The sequence below is a fragment of the Macrobrachium rosenbergii genome, chromosome 40 (genome assembly GCF_040412425.1).
Source record: "Macrobrachium rosenbergii isolate ZJJX-2024 chromosome 40, ASM4041242v1, whole genome shotgun sequence".
In the NCBI taxonomy this organism is placed as follows: Eukaryota; Metazoa; Arthropoda; class Malacostraca; order Decapoda; family Palaemonidae; genus Macrobrachium; species Macrobrachium rosenbergii.
The window spans coordinates 10,740,166-10,753,498 of record NC_089780.1 but is presented as its reverse complement, the minus strand read 5'-3'; the positions used below and the strand labels follow the sequence as shown (position 1 = coordinate 10,753,498).

The window sequence follows — 13,333 nt, the reverse complement described above, 5'->3', positions numbered from 1 at the left end:
TAGATCCCAGTGTTTGGCCTCTGGTCTGAATTCTGTATTCGGTTCAGTTCGATTCATTTGTCAGTCTTGAAAGCTAATGAGATCAGGCATCCTGTAATTTATTATAATTTAGACTCTCTGCAACGCACTTCCGAACTATTTGCTTGTGTTCTGAATAATTCCTTTGCTTGCAGCGTGATACGCTTTGGCGTTGTGGAAGAACGTGTTGCCTTGAACTGTGGGATAAATAACATTGATTATGTTGTTCAAGGTTGCTCCGATTTTTGGAGTAATTAATGATGTTGTTGTACAGAACTTCACTCGCGCTACAAAGGATCATTGGCTTAATGACTTGATGTCTTATAAATTGTATATATATATATATATATATATATATATATATATATATATATATATATATATATATATGTGTGTATGTGTGTATATATATATATATATATATATATATTTATATATATTTATATATATATATATATATATATATATATATGTGTGTGTGTGTGTGTGTGTGTGTGAAATAATGAACACACGAGCACGTGTTTCACAGAAATAAATTTCTGACTCACATCGGGAACGAACCTCAGTCTTCCGGGTGACAGGCCAAGGCGATACAGACTGGCCTACACTTTATGTATATATATATATATATATATATATATATATATATATATATATATATATATATATATATATATATATATATATAAAAAAGCAAGATTGAATGGCGTAGCTTACTAAGGTGTGCTAGGTATGTCTCGACGAGGGAAAGGTGAATAAAGAACTACATAGGCCTAACTTTGCCTAATATCTCAAGGAAAGTGCAAGGTAGGATTTCCATTGAGAAGGTAAGAAAAAGTAGAAAACTTGGTAAGAGAAGAGTACTGTTGGTTCAGACATGGTAGTCTGTGTGGATCAGTTGTTTGTTACCAAACAGGTATGAGACTAGTTTGAAAATATAGGGAGAAAGTTGTATGTGATCTACAGCTGCCTTGATGAAGTATATGCTGGGACTAACAGGGGCAATGTGGATGCTGTTGAGGATGTATGGAATAGGGAATTAACTTTCAAAAGGATAAAAAAAAGAGTTTATGTTGGAATTTGGGCATAATTTTGTTGCAGTTTATAGGCGTTAGAGTGACTGGTTTGGTGGCAAAAGAGCGTGAGATAAGGGTGTTTTATCGATGTAGGTGTAATGTTGTAGAATAACATTGCTAGTTAATGGAATATGGAATGCCTTATGTTCACAAACGACACGATATAGATTTTACATAAAAGAAATTGCAGAGATCATTGAAAGGATCTGATACTGTTTGCAAGAAAGGGAGTTCAAGATGAAATATCCGCAAGTCAGAAAGATGGAGTAATGATTGTTAGTTAGCATGGAAGACACGCAAAGTGAACAGTGTTGTAAGAGTTTTCTGTGCAGATAATAATTTAAGATTTATGAATCTGTGTCCAAATGTAGTAGCTTTTATTATCCTTCTCTTCTACGAAGTCACCTACCCTTAGGAGAAATGGCTTATTGAAAAAAAAATAAGAAAATAATCATAAAGATAACCTACTTTACAAACATTTGTAATCCGGTAACCACTAATCTCCTTACGTGTTTGTGAGCATATTTATGACAACGCCATTTACTCTTCAGCCTGAACTTATCTTAATATAAATTTAAAATTCCACTGATAACTTGTGAAGTCTCGATGTCATTTCTGTGCCTCCATTCCTAATTTTGGACATGAAATATCTCACTCCACCGAAGGCTGCCGAAACTGGAAGCATATAAATGAGATTATCTTCCGATTGACGAGAACTCATTTTCCTGCCGTACAGTGTTCATTAGGATAAATACCCCTCATTAATTAGATGGTCGTGGTATTAATCTTGCATTTGTTTACTCATTTACGTTACCGCGTCACGAGCGACGATTCTCTCTCTCTCTCTCTCTCTCTCTCTCTGATCTGTCTGTCAAATATATATCTATATATATATATATATATATATATATATATATATATATATATATATATATATATATATATATATATATATATATATATATATATATACAGTATATGTGTGTGTGTATATGGGTGTATGTGTGTATGTTTGAATGTGTGTTCCTCCTTCTTGCTATCCACCCTCTACAATTGTTTCATAGTGGAACTGCGAGATTTTCCTTCAGTTACACCTTTCAGACCTCTCGACCGTCAATTTCCTTTTCAGCGCTGAATGACCTCATAGGTCCCAGTACTTGGCCTCTGGCCAAAATTTAATAATCTATTTTATTCTACTTCCTTCGTGTGCGCTTTTCTCTCATACAGTCCAGAGGACCATTTTTCTTATTTTTTTTTTTTTTTAGCTTAAATTGGATGCCGAGCAAACACGAAGGCAAATACTAAGTAATTTTATTAAGTAAACTACTTTTCCGTCCACGTGTTCAAACAAAACTAAACCATCGCTACTTTTAAAAGTGGACCTCCATCCACTGTGAAAAGTGTTCTGTATGCAATAGCTGTCTGATTTGCTAAGTGATTAAATGGGATTTCCTATTTTAACAACGTGAAACATTCTTTTCGAAGAGGGTGTATATGAAACATTCATCAAGTACCGTGATACTTCACATTTATATTTTTAAGGATGGCGGTATACACACTATACATATACATATATATATATATATATATATATATATATATATATATATATATATATATATATATATATATATATATATATATATATATATAATGTGTTATATAATACGTACATAAATACACACACACATATATATATAATATGTATATAATATATATATGGGTTTGTATTCCTGTTTGGAGTGATTGACGGAGAGGTCGTCCTCTATAAAATAAAAAGAAAACACACTGAACCCCGCAATTTATACAAGGTCACAACACTGATTTCCACGTCATCCAAAGAACCTACAAAAGATTATAACCTCAGTACCGTAGCGAAACCACAACCTTAGAACATCGTGGCGGGGAAATCGGACGCCTCAGCCGTATTGAAATGCTGCGGACGGGCGACGGAACTTGGGGGTCTGATATTCAGTAAGATCAGATAGATGCGTTGTCTCCTGTCAGCAATAATATAAACTCGCTAATGAACTTGTAGATTTGGAGTCCGTATCCTTGTTTGTTCCTCATTAAACTCCCAGAGGGGTGCCAGGTCATCCGGCCTCTCCTAAAACGTAATGTATACTTAGTTGTATGTTCCTCTTAGGTCATTAAGAATAATCTTTGAAACGGCTTGTTCCTATTGGTTCACCAGAGGTCACGTGATTTTCATGAATGGGTTCGATGGCGACTAATTTGTTGCCGAGAAATGTGAGTAATAGAATTTTATTGAATATTCGTGTTTGCCACAAATTCAGCTGCCACATTCCTTGTTTCAAGTTTGGACGCTTTTCAGTAATTTGCATGAGAACTTAATCATTTATGTGTAGATCATTATAAAGGAATATTCATGATTGTGGCTAGTGTCATTACACATTTTGTAAGAGAAATCTACAAGCTGCAGATATATTGCAAAAGTGTTATATCAGTCGGGAAGAGTTGGTAAATAATTTTTAAAATCACGCACACGCAACCATATACCCACATACATTTATACATACATGCATACATATATATATATAATATATATATACATATATATATATATATATATATATATATATATATACACGCACACACACACATATATATATATATAGTATATATATTATATATATATATATATATATATATATATATATATATATATATATATAACCTCAGACATTAGATATCTGTTCCATTGTAAAAAAAAAATTTCAGAATTCCGCATATCACTATTCTTTTCAATTTGCTCATCTCTGGGAGTACACAAGTACACACCATCACAGACACTCTGTGTACACACACCCCTGAATATTCCACACTGATACATAAAGGCATGGAGATGAATGCATGCAAATTTCCTGAACTGGGAAATGACTGCCTACTGAGGGAGGGGGAGAGATGTGGGGTGGGGGTGGTGGGTGTTTTCCCTGGAGTGAAGCGAGACTGAGTTTATTTCTGTAGCGAGATTATTTAGAGTCTTTTTGAGTATGTGGGGGTGGAGGGGGGCGTGGGGTAGGAGAAGGGAGGAAGGTATATTCTCATTCGTTTATTTATTATGATTTGCTTATTACAATATTTTTGGGATTATGCGTTGATAAACGAATCACAATGAACTGAAGTTACTGCCAAAATTATTCTTATATCATCTGATCCATAATGCTTTTTGCTAAATAAAAACTTAATTCGGCATTTGAATTTAAATTTGTTTTTGAGTTTCTAGAGAAGTTTACTAGTTATTTGTAATTATTTTGTATTATATTTTTATTGAAATGTTCACATGATAAGAAAAAAAAAACCATTTAATTTGGTTACAATTTTATAGTTGTTTGCCAATAAACTGACATTGCTTGTTGTTGATATTAGTTTAAGAACTGTTCCTAACCTTGCTTTAGTACATAAAGGTTTTTAAACACAGTGAATTATGACACAGTCATTCACATTATACAAAGGTTTATTTATAAGTTTATTCAGGCATAGACATAAACACATAAATAAATAAATAGATAAATAAATAAAAAAAAAATATATATAAAAATATATATATATATATATAAATAAAAAATATATATATATATATAAATAAAAATTATATATATAAATAAAAATATATATATACAGGTATATGTATTTCACACATCCATTCATATGTGTAACCACTTTCCCCTCAACAGATCCCCCGGGGAACCCCATCATCACGGGATACGAGACGAGCGAAACCCTGCGCGAGGGAGACCGCCGAAACCTCACCTGCCTGGTGAGGGGCGGCAACCCCACGCCGTGGGTGGAGTGGTACCGCGACGGGCGCCTCTTGGACGACAGAGCGGGGCCGGACGCCCCCCTCCCGCCTCCGGAGGACCTCGAGGGGGTCATTTTCAAGACGTACCAGGTGACTGCGACTGCGGAGGAGAACAACGCCGTCTACATGTGCAGTGTCTCCAACGATCTGCTCAGCAATCCGCTGACGGCGAATGTCACTTTGACAGTTCATTGTGAGTGGAGATTGTTGTTTTGGTGGGGGCGAGGGGGAGGGGGAGTTCTGTGGGCAGGATGAGGGTTCGATTTCTCTCTCTCTCTCTCTCTCTCTCTCTCTCTCTCTCTCTCTCTCTCTTGTTTTGTTTACATACTGTGTTCAGTAAGTAAGTTGTATAGGTAAATATGTATAAGATTCCTGTATATACGAATATATACACGCTAATTTCTCTCTCTCTCTCTCTCTCTCTCTCTCTCTCTCTCTCTCTCTCTCTCTCTCTCTCTTCTTGTTGTGTGTACGTACTGTGTTCAATAAGGTGTATAGGTAAATATGTTTAAGATTCCTAAAATATATATTTATATATATACATATATATATATATATATATATATATATATATATATATATATATATATATATATATATATATAATATAATGTGTGTGTATGTAAAAAATAACGCTAAAAATAAGGGGAAACTTAAATGTTAGCAGTCTCTATATGCAGGACGTGTAAACTAACGGTGAAACCCAGTCTTAAAATGAAAGCATTGTCTCGTCATCTTTAGAATCCACTCACATCACCTGCGACCTTTGTAGAACATCGCAGTTATTTTGCCACGTGTGATAAATCTTTGTTATTCAGACAGTCAGGGACGAAAACACTAGACACTGTCAACAGATTACTCGGGAAAGATTCTGCTTCCACTTAGTTCATTTGGGTTGTGAAATATCCCTGATCAATAGGAGAATTGGGGTTGTGTAAGACGAACTCCATTGTATTGATCAGGATTTTTATAGACAAACTCCTTTGTATTGATCAGGATTTTTATAGACAAACTCCTTTGTATTGATCAGGATTTTTTTTATAGTTATATGGCTACTTTTAAAGCAGGTCTGATCGCTGTCACTTGTTGAATGCTAGTTTCAATTGAGAAAGTCTGTTTCACTGAAACTACAGGAAAATGAGAAACATGATTACAATATTAATCAGAAAGTCAGTAGTGTATGCAGTTACCAGTCCACTGTGCTATCGTAAGATTTTTTTTTTTTTTTTTTTTTTTACAAATTAGTTCCGGTCCGTAATCCTCATGGTTTATGTATGTCGTCTTAAAAATCGCGACTTTCTCTTTTCATTTACGAATGATTCATTCTACATTCATCATCCGTGGAACCTTTCGTTATGCACTTTCAACGAAGTCCATACCGTTAAAAGCATTACCTTTTTTCTGCACTCCGTGTCTTGAGGCCATTAGCCTAAATTCACAGTCCATTAATTTCTCGTCAGTCACAGCTCACGTTTTAATTTCCAAGACCACGAATTGTAGCATATAAATGTCCTCAGCAAAACTTCGTATTCGTTAAAATAAGAGATTTATCCCGCTTTTTAATCGAAGTAGCTGGTGAATTCTGATATGCGTGGTGAATTGTAAATCATAATTTTCTGCTTAAAAAGCAAAATAGTTTTTTTGCATTTTTTTTTTTTTTTTGTGTCTTAAACTGTTTTATGAATTGGTAAGGAAAAAGCATGAGTGAGAATGTCAGGCCATTATTCTCTCTCTCTCTCTCTCTCTCTCTCTCTCTCTCTCTCTCTCTCTCTCTCTCTCTCTCTCTTTTATAACTGTCCTTCCCTTCTCCCACAGTCTCTTGTGTATATAGCATATAGATTTTATACTCTCTCTCTCTCTCTCTCTCTCTCTCTCTCTCTCTCTCTCTCTCTCTCTCTCTCTCTCTCTCAGCTCTCTCTCTTTCTCTCTCTCTCTCTCTCTCTCTCTCTCTCTCTCTCTCTCTCAGTCTCCCTTCTCCCACAGTCTCTTATGTATATAGCAAATAGATTTTATTCTCTCTCTCTCTCTCTCTCTCTCTCTCTCTCTCTCTCTCTCTCTCTCTCTCTTTTATTCTCTCTCTCTTTTATAACTATCTCTCTCCTCTCTCTTCCACAGTCTCTTGTGTATAGAGCATATAGATTTTATACTCTCTCTCTCTCTCTCTCTCTCTCTCTCTCTCTCTCTCTCTCTCTCTCTCTCTCTCTCTCTCTCTCTTTCCGCCATGGAATTACTTCCTTTCTTCCATAAATAAAATAGACCAACCAAGACAGTCATAAGCCCAATATCTCACGTGTTTGGTCACGGACATGTATATATACACGTATACATGTCCACCATTCGATGGACTTCAAGAACGACTTTCAAGTCACGAAAAGAATTGAGAAAGACGTCATTAAACTGATAATGAGGGATAGTGACAACAATAGTCTTCTTCTTAACAACAGTTCTTTGAAACTGGTCGGCATTATTATATTGCTTTTGTTTCGTGTGGATGAAACTCGAGAATTTGATTGAAAGTTCTGTTAAGAAAATCAGATGGGATTAAGGGTCTTTTGTTTGTAATTAGAAAAGGGATTTCTTTAATACTGGTTTTATATCTGCGTCATTCACATGCTTTGGTTCTGTCCTTGGTATTAATATATATATATATATATATATATATATATATATATATATATATATATATATATATATATATATATATATATATATATATATATATATATATATATATATATATATATGTATGTATGTATTGGTGGAATTCAGCATCTTACTAAAACCTTCTAACACTGACGTAGAAAAACCTTACGTATTAAAGTAATACCTACATTAGCTTCTTATTTATTGAGGAATTGACGTTCTAAAATTACAAACAGCCCACCGTCCAGGTATTTAATTTATATTTGTCTTTCTCTTTCTCTTACCCTTGGAATGCCTGCCCCATGTAATCATTTAGCAATTTATTCTTGTTTTGTAGAAATCGTTCAAGTTTATTTTCACGTATTGCTTGATTTCCTGTTAAATATCCTGCTTTCGTTTTATTCCTGCCATTTTCATCGTAATATTTAACAATCCTCTTTAATGTCTGTGAAGTATCTGTCATTCGCATTATTCATTTTCTGTTTTCCTAACACCGTTTTAGTTATACCACTTGGCTTTGTTTACTCTTATTCAATATATTTAAGGCTCATTTCACAGAAACAACTTTGTCAATCGATCAGTGGAATTTTGTCATAAAATTCAACATTTGCAATTTATCGAATTATAAACTTTTTTGGAAAATTGTGATTTAATTGACAAAATATATATATAAAAAATTTATAAGTAAAAACGAATACTTCGGACCATCGCTGTGAGAGGTGATAATCGGCTCAGTGGCCTGGTAAAGCTATTTTAATAACTAATAATAATAATAATAATCCAAACAACGATATTTCCCGTATTAAAGTTGAGGTCATTAACAATTGGTACCTAACTACATTTATTTGTTTTTAAAATTCTATATACGTGTGTTCAAGAATAGGGATCTTATACCATAAACATAAATACAGTATAATTGTCGATTTTATCCGGTCTATATCTCTCTGTTCCATTGCCTAATTGATTTAATACTCTCTCTCTCTCTCTCTCTCTCTCTCTCTCTCTCTCTCTCTCTCTCTCTCTCTCTCTCTCTCTCTCTCTCTCTCTCAATACAGAATTCCAACGGCCTTTGAAGTCTCAGTTTTCTTTTTAATCCCGAAGAGCTTAGGATAGTGAGGATTTACCCGCAGATTAGGAAGATTTTCGTGGATTATTTGCGATCTTGTCCGTTTCGTGATATTGGCGATGAAGTCATTAAGGATTAAGTTCCTTCGTAAATTGTATGTATTTTATTTAGCATCTACGAATTTCTCATGGTCGTGTGCGAGTTCAAGCATTTTAGATATTTTCGTGAATTATATATATATTTTTTTTTTCAGAATCTAATTTTTGTAATCTTATTCCAATTTCATTTCGATCTCATTCTAATGACTTTGGGGACTTCTCTTTCAATCTGTCAGTAACGAAGTCATTCTGCGCTTTCAAATCACAGTTACGTTTCATTTGTCCATTGCTGAAAAAGTGCTTTTAAATTCATTGAACTTTATATATATATATATATATATATATATATATATATATATATATATATATATATATATATATATATATATATATATATATCTATATATATATATATATATATATATATATATATATATACATACATATATATATATACTGTATTATATATATATATATATATATATATATATATATATATATATATATATATATATATATATATATATATATGAACGTATGCTAGTTCAAATATATAGATGTATTCATGATTTTTTTTTTTTTTTTTTTGCCTTTTCGACAAATAATTCTTGTAATGTGATTCCATTCTCATTCCAGTGTTATTCCAGTGACGTCAGTACTTTTTTTAAACTTAGCCTTTAATTAAAATAATCACATTTCATTTTCCCGTTGCTCGAAAGACGCGTTTAAAATTAATATTTGTTTACCTCTCATATAATTTCTTGTTTTGATTCACTCCAGTACCTATATCATTTCAAAGGTTTGTTGCTCTTACATTCATTACCTTATAGATAAGGAAAAATGCAGTTATCGAAGAGTATTAATGACCTTTCCTTGTAAATCTCTTAAAATCCCACAGATAAACCGAGAAGCGTCACTATTACAGGTGACAACGTTATAGAGGCGGGAGGATTGCTGGAGTTGAATTGTCGTACATCGCCGTCCAATCCGCCCGCTGCCATCACTTGGATCATGAGAGGTAAGTTTTGATCTTTTTCATTTTTATTCGGTTTTATTCAGATTTACTTTGCTACTGATGAGTTCGGTTTATCCGTGAGTGAGTGAGAGATTCTCTTGAGTGGTTTTATATTATTTTCTAGCGATTTTTTTTTCTGAAATGAGCATTTTTCTTTATTTTTAAAGTATTGCGTGAATGTTTCAGTTTGAAGAAAATGGATTTGATCATTCTCTCTCTCTCTCTCTCTCTCTCTCTCTCTCTCTCTCTCTCTCTCTCTCTCTCTCCTCTCTCTGAATTTATCCATTTGTGTATAAGACATTCGCCGAGTCTTTTTTTTCCTTTAACGAGTTTTAATGTAATATAAATTTTATTCTTTATTGTTTAAATATCCAGTGAAAATTCCACTTTGAAAAGAAAATTATTTAGCTCTCTCTCTCTCTCTCTCTCTCTCTCTCTCTCTCTCTCTCTCTCTCTCTCTCTCTCTCTCTCAGTTTATCTATTCGTGAAGAAGACATTTTCTGTGCACGTTCCAGTCAGAAAAAATATATTTAAGAATCTCTCTCTCTCTCTCTCTCTCTCTCTCTCTCTCTCTCTCTCTCTCTCTCTCTCTCTCTCTCTCTCTCTGTGTGTGTGTGTGTGGAACTTGGTTTTATGTCTTGACGTTAATGCTTTTCCCCAGTTTTTTATATTCTTGCCGAATTCATAACGCAGTAGTGTATAATATATTTACTTTAATATCAGCGTTAGCTTTGTGCTCTTACCCAAGCGTTCGTCCGCTGACTTTTATCGACTTTCCAGTTAATTTATGAAGCTGAAATTTAATTTTTTTTTATTTTGGTAGTATATTTTTTTTATATCTTAATTTTTACGTCACGATACCAACTCTTAATTTATACACAGCTTGAACATACTAAGTTTTTGTAAAATATTCGAATGCAGAAGTTCTGAGCGATTCTGAATTATCACGAATTTTCAAACCATTCCCGAAATCTCGTGAATGCCATTGATTCTTAATTCCAATCTCTGTTGTTTCATGTTCATTTCCCGTCTTCCTCCGAGTGAGTCTGGATAATAATTTAAAGATCTCTTTGCAACTTATTTGTCCTTTCTCACTCATCTCAAAAAGCGTTTTATGAGCTTGCGTTCCAATATTCCCCGTATTAAAGAAAAGAAAATATGCAATATTCTCCTGATAAATTATTGAAGGATTTTCGTAGATTTTCTCAGCAATATTTACCATTTTGTCTACATACGTTATCGTCTTTTACACTATTTCTGATGAACGTTTTCATCGTCAGTAATAATCTTATTTCTTACTTTCTTTTATGGATCATATTCCTTTTTCTGCACGTATGACATTCCTCTACGAACCACCCCCCCCCCCTTTTATTTTTATCCTTGAAACCGTTCCTACTGATTTATTGAGATAAAAGATGCCATTTTTTGAGAATGATGAACTTGATACAATGAATGAATTATTATTATTATTATTATTATTATTATTATTATTATTATTATTATCCCGTCCTGCTGTATATTAACGTACACCTTTAACGCATAGAATCGCGGACGCTTGCAACTCGTGATAATATCAGTCCCCCTCCCCCTCACCTCTCTAACCGTCCCCCCCAGCAACCACCACCACCACTCGAAAACTCTACGGGCCGAACGAAGCGCGGGGCCCCGTGGTGCATTGTTAAATCTTGTTTGAATGTATTTGGAATACGTGAATGACTATTGATTGGCAATGCTCGCTGATCCAAATATCCTTGTTTAATTCCCCCGATTGCATCGATTTTCTTTTGCCCGGAAATGGATGCGTCATATTTCGGGGCATGTCGGGAGCCGGTCGGGATTTGCTTGACTGGATGTTTCGGGGACGTTATTTCTCGGTCGTTGGGTCGGCTGGTTGATTGGCTGATTGATTCTGTAAACTGGCGACGCAGCGGGTTTGGTCACGGTCGTTTTTATCGTGTATTGTTTTAAAAGATGATTTGTTATTAGCTAAGAAAACTTTATATATATATATATATATATATTTACTTACTTATATTTATTTATTAATGCTGATTAGTTGACTGATTGATGAACTAACTTGGCGACACAGCAATTGTAGTTACTGGCGTTTGTCATATATTATTTCCTTAAATGATATATTGTAAGCAAAGAAAACTTTATATATATATATATATATATATATATATATATATTTATATATACATACATATATATATATATATATATATATATATATTATATGGCTGTCATCTCTCTCTCTCTCTCTCTCTCTCTCTCTCTCTCTCTCTCTCTCTCTCTCTCTCTCTCTCTCTCTCTCCTCCGTTGATAAATGATGAATTGCTAAATTTTGCTTCCAAAAGGTTAAATTTCTTCTGCAAAATGTAACACCTACTTTAACCACTACTACATACTACTGCTACTACTTCTAATAATGATAATAATAATAGTAATAATAATCATCATCACCATCATCATCATCATCATCACAATCATATCAGCTGTAAGTAACAACACTAAAATGGCCTTGCCCTCGGAAGAAGACACGTCACGCTCTGAAAGAGCAACAGAAGAGGTTCATTCACAAAACTTCGATGTTGACAGATGAAGAAATATTACGCTCGTGAACAATAGTGCAGTCACCCATTAAGCACCGAGTGCTGTAATTGGCAGGAGTGAATGATCAGAGAGAGAGAGAGAGAGAGAGAGAGAGAGAGAGAGAGAGAACGCGTTCATTACGAACAGACATCCGAAAGAATCCTGTATCAGTGCCTCCGGAATTCGACCTCGGGGAGGAGAGATATTGCAAGCTCGCCCATGTCCTCTTGCCCTTTTATCAGTTCGGAGGCAGGAGTCATCGGGCGCCGCTCAATCTCCCTCCGTAAGCTGCTTCTTCCTGGGGCTTCTCCTTCTCCTGCTTCTGCTTCTGCTTCGTCTGCTTCTGCTGCTTCCGTGACCTTCGGTTGGCAACAAATCCCCCTGAGCGAGACAGGCGCTCTGGGTAACGAAGAGTTCCGGCAGTTGGCGAAGATCTGAGGGAAATGCAAGAGACAGGAGTTCGGGAGATGCAGGCTTGAAGCTACTTGTAAAAGAGAGAGAGAGAGAGAGTATGTATGTATATATATATTATGCATGTATGTATATATTATGATGTGTAGAGGTTTTGGGCATTTCAGCAAGTTTTAGTGCCACATGATGGATGGTATATTTTGGGCAGATCTGGATGCAAAAGGTAATCAGAATTATGAAATGTATAACTAAAAGACGGTGCCAGAGATTAATGTTAAGATTAACAATAAAAGTTTTAACAGAACTCAAAAAAATAATAGAAATATTGGCTCATATAAGTATCTGGAAATATACGTAGCAGATGATGGTAGATTGGCGAGAAGTCAGTCACAGAATAGGTGCAGCAAGAAAGGTTGCAGGATTTGATGGAATGATTAGGGAATGAGTTACCTATAGAAACGGAGATGGGAATGCTTGAAAGGACTGTTGAGCCAATTCTCCTTTATGGAAGTGAAGTGTGGATATTGAATGACTGAAGGAGAACGGTTGAAGCTCTTTAGATGAACTGTTTACACAATGTACAAGGTA

General features: G+C 34.6%; 1 protein-coding gene across 1 annotated transcript in view; it reads left to right on the top strand.

Moving 5' to 3' along the window:
• LOC136826017 (nephrin-like) overlaps positions 1-13,333 on the top strand; it is a 588,861-nt gene that overhangs the window by 433,272 nt on the left and 142,256 nt on the right. The window contains exons 7-8 of the mRNA XM_067082876.1: positions 4,793-5,110; positions 9,623-9,742. Coding sequence (XP_066938977.1) covers positions 4,793-5,110; positions 9,623-9,742 — 438 coding nt within the window. The remainder of the gene's footprint in view (positions 1-4,792; positions 5,111-9,622; positions 9,743-13,333) is intronic.